The sequence below is a fragment of the Astatotilapia calliptera genome, chromosome 22 (assembly GCF_900246225.1).
Source record: "Astatotilapia calliptera chromosome 22, fAstCal1.2, whole genome shotgun sequence".
Classification (NCBI taxonomy): domain Eukaryota; kingdom Metazoa; phylum Chordata; class Actinopteri; order Cichliformes; family Cichlidae; genus Astatotilapia; species Astatotilapia calliptera.
Genome location: NC_039322.1, coordinates 18,894,337 through 18,908,711, shown reverse-complemented (window position 1 = coordinate 18,908,711; position 14,375 = coordinate 18,894,337). Strand labels below are relative to the sequence as shown.

The following is a 14,375-nucleotide window of genomic DNA, read 5'->3' as shown; positions in this document are numbered from 1 at the left end:
CAAGCACGGAGGTGGAGACGTGTTGATTTGGGCTTGTTTTGCAGAGACAGGACATTCTAGAGTCAAATGCGAGACCATCTGTCCGACAGCTAAAACTTGAGCCGGTCTGATTCATGCAACAGGACAATGTTCCCAAGCACAGCAGTGAATCTACAACGAAAGGACCCGGTCATTGCAAACCCTTGATTCTCCTCCTCCAACTAAAGCTCCAACCCGAACCTGACTGAAATGCTGTGAGAGAGCTGTGCTTAAAAACATCTCTGCAAGCCTCAATAAAATTAAGCAACACTGTGTACAGACAGCTGAAGATTTAAAAGAAAAATGGAATGGAAATATTTCGCAAGTTTTTCTTATTAATGTTTTTTTTCCTGTTAGTGTATGATTGATAAACAGTTTAAAAAAAGTTCACGATGAAGTTTTGCTGTTGTTTCTTGTCAGACTGGATGCTTTGGATACAAGCAGCCCTTTTTTTTAAGACCTATTTGAATGGCTCTCTGCAGTGTTCTCCGATCTGTCCACCCAAAAAAAGATGCACACACAGATGGTGCAGCTCATGCAGATGACAGAAAAGTAAGATCAGGTGTGACTGATGAAAATGAGCCAAGTTAATCGCATCCCCTTATCTCTCCTCTTAGGCAGCTTCCGATAAGCTCTCCAACTCTTAGCACCTAGCAGCTAATTAGACTCCCCACTGAAAAGCAGGAGGATTTCTCTCCCTCACTCTGTGTGTGTGTGTGTGTGTGTGTGTGAGAGAGAGAGAGCGAGAGAGAGAGTAAAGAAAACACTTAGATCTTTAGTCTTATCTCTCAGCTTTTTATCACTCGACTCCCATCGGTCAAAGCAAAAGAGCTTGCTGCAAAACTTTTCACGGCACACTGCAAAAATACAGGAATTTCTGTCTCTCTGAAATCGAAGCGCTGTTCAGGAGTGTGTTTACAAAGCACAGGTGTGTCAAATCATCACTGAAAAGTAGACATCATGACAAAATATCAAAATAAAGAACTCTTTAAAAGGGTGAGAATAATATATTTTTTTATTGTCAGCTAATTTCTGCTCTCGGTCAAAGAAAATCCATTTAAAGACAAAAGGAAGTGAGCGACACGAAAGTAATATTCCATGGCTTCACTGTCACTGTGCCTGATTCATTTCCAGGCCTTTCACTGAATACTGTGGATTTAAGTAAAACGTTCTCCTTGCTTTGCAGTCACAATCAGAACAATTTGTTAAAGACCTGTATGGAAGCATGAGCCAAAGTCTAGAAGTCAGCTGGGCAGCATTAGTCGTTTGGCTTTTGTTTCTTAAATGCTGAACAGGAGAAAACATAAACAGCAGCAAAGCAAAAGATGATCAAACTGTCTCTGCTGGTGAGTTTTTGCCTCTGGATTTTTGTCTGCCAGACTGATTGTAAGAAGCAGTTTGGCTCCACCATGTGGCGAAGGCTGGAACTACAAGTGAGGAAAATCTGTCAAGCCCACTCCTGATCTCTCATTTCCATGTTCTCTTGCATGTCCGACATTATGTTTATGAGGCGAGGAGCCAACTTTGGGATGACAGCCAGGCTCTTTAATGATTAAGGCACGTCAGGATATTCCTCCAGGGCCGTCGCTGTCACTAACACACTCAGTATGTCCTTGATTATTCCAAATGTTTCACTTAATTTGTAAAGATACCATTTTTTAGGCATGCTGCTCTATTTTGACTTTTCTCTTTTTCTTTGGTTTCACCGGGTCGGGATCTTCACTAAAAGATGATGTCACATCGTTTCCTGATTCACGTTTCCTTTTCTTGCTTGGCTTGTCACTAATGTAACCGTTGGAGTCGCTCCCGTGGACCGCCACCTGAGAGACATCCATCTCCTCCTCCTCTTCTTTTATACGTTTTTCCTTCTTCTTTTTCTTCTTCTTTTTGTTCTCTGCGGCTTCATTGCCGTTTACCTCATCCCTCATCCCATTCGGCTCTGGTGTTACACCGTTGTCCAGCTGGCATGCAGATATGGTTGGTATCTCTTCTTCTATCTCCTCTTCTTTGACTTTCTTCTTTTTCTTTTTCTTCTTCGGGGTTTCTTCAGAAGCATCCTGGGTGGGTTCTGGGTCCTCCTCGCCTGCAGGCACACTGGTTTCTGTGCCCTCACACATGGCCAGCAGCTCCTGCACCCTGAGGCACACAAAGACAAAAACAATCAATATAGGCCAGCGCCATACCAGCGCTGATGTGAAGGTCTGAGTTGCTCGCCTATTGTTCAGGAAAAAACTGCAGTGACTACTGGTGTGATGATGCTACCGGCAGCCACAAAGCGGCGAGCATACTGAGGCCTTTAGCTTTGCCCCGAAGCTACTAAAATCATCATCACTGATACTGCACACTTGCCTGGTCTTGTCCAGTCGTCCTCTGATCAGCAGCACCCCAGCAGTGTCGGCGTCGAGCGCCGTCACATCAAACTCCACCTCCGATCCGATCCTCGGCCCCGCGTCTCTCCATGTTTCCACAGTAACCAGATTCGGTCTGGGAATGCTGGCGTTGAAGCAGCCGTGCACCAAGCAGCCCACGTGGCTTATTCCCAGTTTATTTACCTTACCCTACAAACAGACGAATACGTGATACACGCTGTTAGTTATTGTATTTTATCAGAGGCAATTTATCACTCCCACAAAGTACAGGTACGCCTCAAAGCCCCAGGTTTTAATATGTCACTTGTATATTATAACAATAGTAAACACTGAAAAGTGCAGGTCTCTCTTAACAGACACTATGTCAGGTAAGGTCCCGTCAGCTTCTCTGCTTCTACTAAATAATGTGAATGTAAATCTCACCCGTAGTTTTTGTCCTTTTTGTGGCTGAAAAACAATAAAGCTGGCTTCCACGTCCACGTGGACGTAGCCGCTGTCGTCGTAAATGTCTCCGAGGTGTCTCACTATCCTGATGTTGTCGTAGGCCAAGGGGACTCCGTTCAGACTGAAAGAGACAACAGTAACAGGGTCATCTCGTGCATTAACAGTTTATTTAAACTGACAATGCTTTACTTAAAGGAGAAGACCAAACCTTTTTGCGTTACCATTACTGGTTTTAATGCTTTTAAAAGCTGACTGGTGTATGAAAGGATTTAAAAAGGCCGCACGCAGTGATTCATGCATAAAATACATTTTGCAGACAATCACACGTTGTTGGTACTTTTACCTCCGCAGAGCACCACAGTGGATTCTAAAACAAACAATTAAGATGTGATTCAAGTTCAGATTATAAACTTTAACTCAAGGGGTTTAACAAAATAATTACATTAACTGTTTAATCCAAGTTTCAGAGGCTCACAAGTAACAGGACAGTAACAGGTGTTTGTTTTTAGCCAGGAGAGGCCTGCTCTCTCTGTGTTAAACAATAAATTAAGCAGATAAAGAATTTTAAACTTGTATTTTGTAGCTGTTCACTGGAACTATCATTATGTGGCCCATAGAGATATCAGTGCATACAAAGATGATCTTCATCAGGCTGAAAAACCAAAGTAAAGCTATAAGAGAGAGCAAAATCATCCGTCATCCCGGTGGAGGAAGTGTTAAAGCATGAGCATGCATGGCTGCCAGTGGAGCCGGATCACTGGTGTTTATAGATGATGTGACAGCAGGACGACCTGGCGATCGTCTCTGCTCAGATTCAGACAAATGCTGCAAAACTGATTTCACAGTGCAAATGGACAATGGCCCGAAGCACACAAACCCAAGGGTTTCCCGAGGCAAAGAGCAGAGATAATCGTCAATGGCCAAGTCAGTCACCTGAGCTCTACTAAATACAGCAAGTTTTCAGTTACTGAACAAACAACTGAATGCAGTTATTGCCCACAAATAAGCAGCAACTGGTGGCTGCAGTAGAGACCTGGTAGAGCTTCTCAAAGGAAGAAACAGCAGTTGGTGATGTGACGTTCATGACTTTTAGACTTTAGGCACTCATTGACTGTAAAGGATTTAAAAACACATTGGCTGTATTTTCCGGACAATCAATGCCCTGAATTAAAGCTAAAAGTCTGCATTTCAGTGACAGCCTCCCAACACCACCTTCTTAACCCCTAAAAGCACCACCTCGTCAGCAGGTGTGTGTCCGATAAAGGACCTAACAGGATGTTTCATGAGTAGCTACTAGGTTCTTTCACAACACAGGAGACAGCAACACGAAAACTCAGCGGCTAGAGGACATCACAGCTCGTGTGCGTGTTTGTGTTCGTAGGAAAGTGGACTGTCCGGCTCAAAATGCTTCATTGACTGGATAAAAACGTCGGCGGGGGAAAAAAAAAAAGAAGCACCTTTGAGAGAACTTGAGCAGCTCGGCCTCCAGCTCCTCCTTAATCCCCGTCTTCTTCTTGTTTAGATACACGGGCGGCAGGGCGATGTGTCTCCGGTGGGTGTTCACGACCAGACACGAGTAAGGCGCTGACAACAGCTCGGAGGCAGCGGCGAACGACGGGATCGATAACGGGAGAGCGGCAGCAGTGTTTACCGGTGCTGGGGTCTCTTGGGCCGCCTGGTCCGGGACGGACACGTCGGGAGTTTCACCGGACATTCTCACATGTTTTGGATTGTCCTCACCATGCTCCAAATTCGCCATGCTGCGTAGAAAGACCGGAAGACAAACAAGAGGTGACTTCCGCTTTGCGGATTGTTGAACTGCTGTTAAAAACATTTGTTATTGTTGCCCCCTGCTGGTGAAGAAGAGAAGCGCCCTCCACAAACTTCATACTGCAAGCTTATTTAATAGTTTATTTTAGGTCCCATTCACTATCTTTAAGTAATGGTTGTCAAAAAGTATTGTGTTTAATTGTTTTTTTAGACACAGAAATATTGTAAAATCCTTGAAAGCATTAGAAGATATGAAGAATTGTATGACTCACTGCCCCTTTTGTCTGCAGAGCACAGACTGAATCATCATCAAAACACTTTTACACTCTTTAACGATTATAAATGAGCGACTGCAGACTTAATGGCTGTACATGGCTAGTCTGCGTGCAGTAATGCTTTAATGTTTCCTGGCATAACATGTTGATGGATTTAAATGTTGCATGTGGCCAAACTGTCTGTTAGTTTAAATAATGAATGTCCTGTGTAACATGGTGAACTTATTCTGAGTGGCTATTTCATTTTCACATTTTAAATTTATAAATAAAATTTAGCCCTGCAAAGTAACTGCAGCCACAGATAAATGTGTTTCATTTGAGCAAACACCTGGCGGCAGTGGGAAGGAAGAACTCCTCTTTAACAGGAAGAAACCTCCTGCAGAAGTAGGCTCAGACATTTGCCAGCATCACTTTTAACTTTAGACAAAATGACAAAATTTTAGCAAATTAAAATGAACACCATGCAGCTTTGCTGTTGTATATAGCTGTTATGATGCTTACGTAAGTTACCTGATGCCCTTTGTTATGTAATCTACAAGTTCGGCCCTGATAGTCCTAGCAGGGATGCTGTTAGGGAGCTCGTGGGGTAGGAGATGATCATTGATTCTGTATCCCATTCTCACCTGCAGAGCCACATTAAGATCATTAGGGTGACCTGAGGTGTCAATTAGTGCAACTAGTGCAGCGTGTCCAGCCATACACACAGGCATGCACTGAAAATATCCTGACACATGCACAGATGAATCTAGTGTTACTGTTTTCTGACAGGGCAGCACCGCAGGAGGTCACATGATTCAGCGTTTCTCTCTTTATCACACACACTCTCACAGGAATCGCAGACCCGGTGCTCTGTTAGGAGCCATGGCCCTTTCCTGTCTGTTGTCACGGTGATAAATAGTGCATGGTTTCTTAGCTCCCTGTGGCTTCTGCTGCTGTGGGCCCCAGTCAACACACAAACATGCATAAATGCACGCAGATGCACACACATCTCTGTTTGGAGCTTCTCTCAGGAGTTGGCAATCACTGTAATGAGGTGCTGAGCAGCAATGATGTTGTCAGAGCTTATCTTCATAACAGGTCACAGCTGTGTTTGTGTGCAAGCATGTGTGTGTGGAGGAAACAGGTTTTTATTGCTCTTCCTCCTCTGTGAAGCATTTTAAGCTTGCAGGTCTGACGGGTGCTATGAAACTGATTTACTTTGTTACTTAACTTTACGACAAGTGTGGGAACCCTGAACAGCATCATCATTGCCTTAAACTGTGGTCTCATAAGAATGCAGTGGCTTTCTGAATTGATGATGCTATGAAGGACTGAAACTGCTAAAATCTAAAATTCAACCCAACAAATATATTATTGTCATTATATCCATGGATATCAACATGGATATTGTGATTTTCTTTGTATTTAATTCAATCTCTATAAATTCCCCTGTTATGTATTTTTCAATATAACTTCCCTTGTTATTTACTGATTGTATCATTATTTAATAGCTTAGTTATAAAAGAACCATACTGGATAAAGAAATTAAAAATGTTAAATATATTGGGGACAAATATGGTAGAGGAAATAGTGCATAAGTACATAGTTTGTAAATAACTCAATAAATAAAATGGCACATAAAATGAAAGAAGAACAAGTATAAGGCATGTGTTTACAAGAGAAAATAGATAACTGGTGGATGGTATTACACAGGGATTACATGAAGATGTGGGACCTATGGGTTCTTTGACACCCAGCATTTAGACTAACATCAAAACTTGAACTTCAGTGCTCCAACATCCACAAGATACAACTACTATTGCAATAAGTGACTGATGAGGTATAACACAAAAAATAAGGACCATCATGGAAGGACAGGCACTGCATATGCACAGATAGAGGAAGTGGCTGAAATCCAGAAATCATACAAGTGGTAGACAAAGCTGGACTGAAAGACCGCAACAGCACAGAGGCACCAACAATGGCAGCACAGGAACAAGCTCTAAGTACAAGATCCATAGAGGGGGTCTACCACACCAGGTAAGACCACAGGTGCAGGCTGTATAAAGATGCCCCTGAGACAATCCAACACATAACAGCAGGATGCAAGATGCTAACAGGCATGGCACACGTGGAATGCCATAACCAAGTGGCCGACATAGGATACAGAAACATCCGTGCTGAGTATCACCTTGAAGTCCCAAGATCAAAATGGGACCCACCCCCTGGGTTGTCGAGAATGACCAAGCTAAGATCCTGTGGGACTTCCAGATACAGACAGACAAACTGGTGACGGCTAACCAACCAGTAGTAGTGGACAAACAGAGGAAGACGGCTGTATACCGATAGCAATTAGGAAGAAGGATCATGAGAAGCTTGAGAAGTACCACTGGCTGAGAGAGGAACTCGGAGGGTGTGGAGGGTGAAGGTAACAGTGGTCCCAGTGGTAATCGGATTACTCTGTGCAGTGACTCTCTGAACAGGGCAAGTAGCTCCAGCAGATCCCAGGAACAACACCCGAGATCTGTGTACAGAAGAGCACAGTCCTAGAAACAGCAAAGATACTGCGCAGGACCCTCAAGCTCAAGAGGACCTGAGCTTGAAGACAGCCCGCAAGGTGTGAGATGGTTGCTCTGTGTGTGTTTTTGTTTTTTTTTGTTTTTAAAAAACACCTGGATCTCGTTAATATGACTAAGTCATTTAAATACGGTTCTTCATAGTGTGCGATTTTTCAGTGTGTTATTTTAACCTTTGGGTCTTACTATCACCTACAATGATGTAGTGTATTGATTAAAATGCTGTAATCTGGCTTACAAACTGAAAAGTCACTCCCATCACATTTTTACTCAAACCTCACATACTTCACAAACACAAACACACTTCCACAAACATGTGTGTTCATGTACTATAAACACACAAATTGGCAACTGTATAATTAAAAAAAGGCTAATCTGCATAAACTGTGATCATAAAACCAGATTCATCTCAACACGTATTTAACACAGCAACAGTAAAACAACATGCAAGACTGTGCAATTCTTTTATTAGTCGTACTTTAATTGAATGAACTTTATAAGAAGCATTATAAAAATATGTTTGATTTACAAGCATGGATACATACAGTACATTGTGCATCACTGTAACTTTTCTCTCAAAGCATTCCATTATCAGATGATACATACAGTTTACCAAAGGCTATCTCAAGATCTGGCTTCCATAAACCAATAACATGACAGAGAGAGAGAGAGAATAAGGACGATGAGACTGAAATAGCTCTTCTAAACAAGTGAATCAGTTGCATGCTTGGTTTGTGCTCATCGCTTTGATCTGACTGGATGAAATGTATCCTTCACGCTCACAAATTGGAGGATTTCACGCAGATGTCTGTCGCTTCATTTGTCATCCAAACCGCAGCTCACCATCCCGGCTTTGGTGAGATTTAAACCGAAGGTATTTGAACCCATGTTTGCATAATATTCAGAAGCACAAACGGCTCCTTCATGCTCTCCGTTTCATCAGGCAGCAGGTAAACGGGTTCCAAGGCGACAAATTTGGTTCAGTTCCTGCAGTCAGGATACAGTTAAATGCAGTCTACTACAAGCTGCATTAGCTGCGTGACAGCACGAGTTTTAGTAACTGCTTCTGTTTAAGTCTGCAAGTCACCTCCTGCTGAAACTTCCTCAAGGAGATGCCGCGGTGTGTCCATTATAGGAGATCTGAGGAATACCATTACTGGAGTTGTCCAGGACCTCCTGTTAGAGACACACAAACACAAACCTGCTTAGGAAAAAAACTTCCGACAGCAGCTAAAGATGAGTCATGCAGTTTACTACCTTCTCTGTCATCTCATGGGAATGATGTAGCGAGTGTTCCCTCTCCAAGAACATCCTTTGCTGCTCCGAGCTTGCCAGACGACAAGTCAGCCACGTGGATAAGGTACAGGTCGAGATCCCTGGATAAGACCGGAAAAGGAAATTTTACACAGAAGTGAACAGAAAAACACTCAGTCCCCAGAGGATAAAACATACTGTACTGGATGATCGTCTGATTTCTATTTTTTAGTGCTAGTATGGAAAGAGTTTCACTTATGAAGTCCTATGTCTCAGCCAAAGTCTGTATATGGACTGCATAAAAGATGGACGTAGCCTTCGGGTACAAGTAAAGCCGACGCTGCAATGCCTCGTTTGATTTCAGTTATTTAGTTATCAAGCCATCCATTTTCTTCCACTTATCCAATTCAGAGTTGTGAGTGTGTGTGTGTGTGTGTGTGTGTGTGTAATAATATCTATGAGAAAATTAAACTACCTCGCTCTTGATTTATGTCCTCGGTAAATTCTCTCCTAATGGGCTTATGGACTCAGTTGCTGGTTGATTACTTTTGAAATTATGGCCCCATTCAGAGACTTCTAGGGCATTTAATCCCTGACAATTTCTTTAAGCCAAAATGACTTTGATGTATCGCTAACTAGCAAATATTATGTCCCTAATGTGGTTTGCATGCTAAAACTGTTACATACCTACTAAAGGATCCATTTTAACACTGGCATCAACATTTAGCCACAAGCACAACCTCATGGAGCGACTAGTACGCTGGCAGACCTTCAGAAAAGAAATGAAGAGGCACTTCTTCTCTGAATAAAACTGACAAAGCTTTTTTGGGGAGGGTGGAGGAGCACTGGAGAGTTGTTGAGATAGTGTTGAGATAAAAGTGATTAGCAGTAATAAGAAATGCTTGGTATACTGTTAGTATTGACAGGTGACTAATAAAGAAATGCTTTATCTTTACCCCCACATTTAGTCCCTTTCAAATACTTGAACAGAGACTAATAACGTTCTTATCTTACGATGAAAAATAGACAAAGACATGAGTTGTTTTCAATTGCGTCACATCAGATTGTGTTACGTCTTGCGTCCTTGTTATTATCTTTACCTAGACAAGCCAGAGTCATTGCAGCCAGGTGAATTGTTTGCATCTTGTCCGGCCGTTTGTTCAGTGCCCGAACAAACTGGACGTTTAAGATCCCGGCAATGAGACCACAGATGCAGCACGCTGAAAAGAGGATCATCTGAAAGACAAGGGGGGTGAGCCGCAAAATTGAGACCTTATCAACCAATCTGTAAACCAAGTGACAAAATGCGATGAGACCGGAGATATACAAATTACTACTGAGCTTCCATCTCCATCATTCTGCTGTTTTGGAACGAGGCTGCGGCGATGAGTAATGCCTATCAGTCAAAATAAATCTCATTCGCCATTATAAAATAGGATCACTCTCAAAGCCGACTGCCTGTTCCAGGAGCGATGTGCGGCTTGTAAATATGCTTGCATCACTCACTTGCTGTATTTGTGTGTGCGTGTCTGTGTTAAAGTGTGTGTCTGATTTGTGTGTTTAATGAATCGCATTTTACAGATTACTTCTCCGGAAATTGTGATCGGGACCAGGAAAACTAAATCCCAGTTTCAGAATCTGATTTTTTCATCTTTTTATTTATTTGTTTCTGGGTAGAATCTGATGAGAAAACAGTTAGACTTCCATCACCTTCTTATCAAGATAATAAAATCCAGATGATTCATATACTTCCCACTAATTGTGAATGTGTTTGTATTCCATCTGGAGTGCAAGCCCTCTTTCACCGCTCCCTGTGCAGATGCCGTTAGTGCCTTTAACCACATGGAAAACGGCATCTCGTATTTCAGTCGTTACCCAGGGAAGTGTGGAAAGTGGCTGGCAGGGGTCCGGAGCCAAACCAACCTAATGCAATCATCACCCCACAGGCAGACATGGGGAGGGCGCTGGAGGAAGATGGAGAGAAAAATGGAGAGAGTCGCAGCGTCGACATAACGGCTGGGACAGAGTGAATGGAAGAGGCAGATGGATAGATATAGTGATGAAAAAAAGGAAAAGCATGAGTAGGAGGAGATAGACAGGGAGACAAAAGTTGGACAGGGTGAGATGGGGGGAAAGAAAGGTTGAGGGATGTCTCTGTTACAGCAGATTGCGCTGACATTGATCCATCATTAGTCTCCTCCCTGCAGGAGACAGGGAGTCAGAGAGAAACACCAGGACTGGGAGACACTGAGAGACTGTAAAAAAGACAGAAAGAGTGACAGAAAGGGAAGAGAGGTGACTGCTTGTCTCCTCTTATTTCCTCAGATGTCTCTCTCAGAGCATACTGACTGCACCTGCTGCAACACACACACACACACGCACACACACACGCACACGCACGCACACACACACACACACACACACACACACACACACACACACACACACACACACACACACACACACACACACCTTTAGGTGTTCTTTCGTTGTCGAATATGCAGACTCTGTGTATGCTTTGCGTTCAGTATTCCTGATACAGATGACTTTGCATCTGACATCCACAACAGAAGACATCTGCATCATAATTCCAGCAAATACTGAATGAAAAAGGCTCCCAGGCACGTGACAGTTAGCTTGACTGAGCTCAGCATAAAAGGTAGAAACAAGAAAACAACCTGGCTCAGTTCAAAGCTAAAAAAAACAAAATCTACCTTCTACCTCTAGCAAAGGCTACAGGCCTTCTTGAACTATTTCCTGGTGTCTCTGCCTAATTCCTAGAAACTGGTACCATCCTGGAAATAGCTCAGTACAAACTGCTGAAATGTGAATCACTAACTAAACTAAAAGGAAATTACTTGGAGAAATAAACTGAGCTCATTCAGTATGTATGTACTTACAATAAGGCCAGTCCTCTTTCGAGCACACAGCACGCCGCACATCCCGCAGACCAGAAACTGGAAACAAAGAAAGACAGCAAGTAAATTAACACCTCTGTGAGTTCAAGTTAGTTTGTCATGAGAAATTTTTAGATGTTTCTTTTTTTTATGGCACCCGTCCCTGATGCAACAATGGGAAATGCTGAAAATAACAGTGATTGAAATCAGTTATCCACGTGTGGTTTTCTCCCTCTAAAAATAACATTTCCAGAAGGATGTTGGTGGAAAAAGGAGACACGTCCTCTTATTTTTTATTTCAGGATAATTTACACTGTCTGGTTATTATTATTTAATATATAAATGTTTCTAGACAGCCTCTCCGTGTTAGCCTCGCCTCTCGCCCTATGGCAGCTGGGATAAACACCAGCCCCACCCCAACCTTAGATAATTGGATAAGGAGAAGAAAATGGATGGATAAATATTTCTAAGAGCCAGGTGCACTTATTAGAGTCCCTCAAGAGCTTTCAGCTCTTTATAAAGTCTCCTACCTATGGATCAAGTTGTTGAGCTGACACACACACACACACACACACACACACACACACACACACACACACACACACACACACACACACACACACACACACACACACACACACACACAAATCTTCATGTGTACTTTAGGTCATTAAATTGTTTCACTGTAAAAACATTCTTACAATTTTATAACTATACTGCCCTATTCACCTAATCAGGTAATTAGACAGTAGATAGATTAGAATATATGATTTTATCATTTTAGGGCTCTGCCTGCTTTCAAAACTGGAGATCTTTTAAATAGACAATTCTCCTGTTTCACAAAAACTCTCACGATTCAGGTTTGCTGTTCATTGCAAAGAAAACAAACCAAAACCCAAACTGCTCCACTGTTCTGAAACTTAATCCAAAGTTGCAGAAATGATAAATTATTAATCACAATGTTTCAACACAATAAGGCACCAAAGGTTGGAGAGTCAGTGTCCTCTAAAGTCACTGGTCAGTGGGTTACAATAATTTCCAGGTCCTGAAAGAAGACTGAAACTCTTGGATATGGAACCTATATACTGTGATATATCAGTAAATGCTTTTTTTCCCCTCTGTCTGATGCACACCCACATATTTACACTTAAGCAGTCTTTCAAAGCAGCCGTCTCACACCGATGATAATGTTATAGATGACTCTGTATGACTCATAGTGCTTCAGCTCCTGGCATTTATAGTAATTCTCAGCTATAACTGCTGACAGATAGACTATATATCCCCCGCTGGAGCGACTGTCACAGTAAAGTAGATGATTCAAGGTATGTGGCTGCTTAAGATGCCAGGAACAAACTTTTTAAATGTTCTGTGGCAAAATCGAGACAATGAGGCTCAGAGCAGCACAGAAACAGGAGCAGACACATTCAATAGACTGAGAGGATGTAGATGGGTCTAAAAGCTCCGACCCTTCCAAGCAATGAGCAGTAAATCAAGCATCAATTAATAAAGCCAATCTTTAGCTCCAGTGTGCCAGGCCAAATGGCTGTGTGTCTGCCAGGCTTTTATAGGCAAATACCATATGAAGCTGTGTCAGCAAAACCACACCAGGTATTGAAAGTTTGAAAACAACCACAAATATGAACAGAAATCCCACTTTTTCAAACAAAGAATTTCTGTAAGCAGAATGGATTTATTTGATAGGAGCTTAAATAAGACAAAAATATTTGAAGTCAATTAGTTTTTTGAGAAGTTTTAGAGGGAAAAATACAAAAATCTTTCAGATTTTTCTTTGATTTTCTGCACATTTTAAATATCAGTGTTAACCTAGGTGCTGTAATTTATGGTGTATAAATATATTAAAGTTCTAGTCTAGTCCTTTAGCCCTTATATGACCAGAATATGTTTCCCTTATTTTGATATTCTAATGCTTACAGACATGCAGCGCATGCTGTCTCTAGCAGGCTCTATAAAGAGCAAGGTAATTCCCTCGAGTTTTAACGGTCTCATCTTTCAGCACGATCCCTGGAGATACTTATCCTCTGGGAAAGTGAGACAAAGACAAAAAGTAGCGACAAGAATTGCTCCAAGGACGTACACAGAGTCCACTCCAGACCGGAGAAGCGTCTCCCTGCTGCGGTTTATGATCGCCCCGGACCCAGCTGATGCCCACCGCTCCCAGGACGATGCTCGCCACACCCAGGCCCACCTCCACCAAGGACAGCAGGAGCAGGCTCCACAGAATCTTGCGGCTGGAGCACATCCTGCCCCGGGCATCTCTCCAGCTCCAGCAGGAGGGAGGCGCTGAGGCGGGAGTCCGCTTCTCGATGCTCCGAGGGCGGCGCTGCTCTACTGCTTCATATCCGACTGGAAGAGGCGAAAAAAGTGTATCCAAGCGTAAAGAGAAGAGGAGCGAACTTACAGAAGCGGCTAACAAACTATTTAAACAAGGAGGTGGGGGAAGCGTTGGCTCTCTGGTTGGAGATTATTGTGGTAAAGGAGCGTTCGGCTGAAGTTCCTCTGTGCACAACGCACGGCGCTGTCCAGGGTACTTAAACGCCATGGCGCGCGCGCAAGCATGCACCCATATACACACACAAACAGTGCACGCGCGCACATCCAGGGCCGTTACTAGGAGTTCGTGAGTCTCAGCCTCCGCCCACAGCGATGAAGCGTAACGTTCGTTAAACGGAACCACAGACAGGAAACACCTGTCACTTAAATATAAATATAAAAGCTACACTGATATGTACGTTTTATAAATAGATAAAACAGAACAGCGATTATTTTATCAAA

The 14,375-nt window shown here is 42.8% G+C and overlaps 2 protein-coding genes across 2 annotated transcripts; both read right to left on the bottom strand.

Annotated features, from left to right (window-relative positions):
* Positions 1-1,015: 1,015 nt before the first annotated feature.
* polr1f (RNA polymerase I subunit F) lies at positions 1,016-4,656 on the bottom strand. Its single transcript, XM_026157025.1, has 4 exons — positions 4,289-4,656; positions 2,811-2,952; positions 2,368-2,576; positions 1,016-2,154 (listed from the first exon to the last, which is right to left on the bottom strand). The coding sequence occupies exons 1-4, from the start codon at positions 4,588-4,590 to the stop codon at positions 1,677-1,679; spliced, it is 1,131 nt and encodes a 376-aa protein (XP_026012810.1). The 5' UTR covers positions 4,591-4,656; the 3' UTR covers positions 1,016-1,676.
* A 3,252-nt stretch (positions 4,657-7,908) lies between these two features.
* On the bottom strand, positions 7,909-14,121 carry tmem196 (transmembrane protein 196). The gene is made up of 5 exons (XM_026156470.1): positions 13,678-14,121; positions 11,586-11,642; positions 9,786-9,921; positions 8,689-8,807; positions 7,909-8,607 (listed from the first exon to the last, which is right to left on the bottom strand). Exons 1-5 carry the CDS (start codon positions 13,840-13,842, stop codon positions 8,536-8,538), a joined length of 549 nt encoding a protein of 182 aa, XP_026012255.1. The 5' UTR covers positions 13,843-14,121; the 3' UTR covers positions 7,909-8,535.
* Positions 14,122-14,375: the final 254 nt, after the last annotated feature.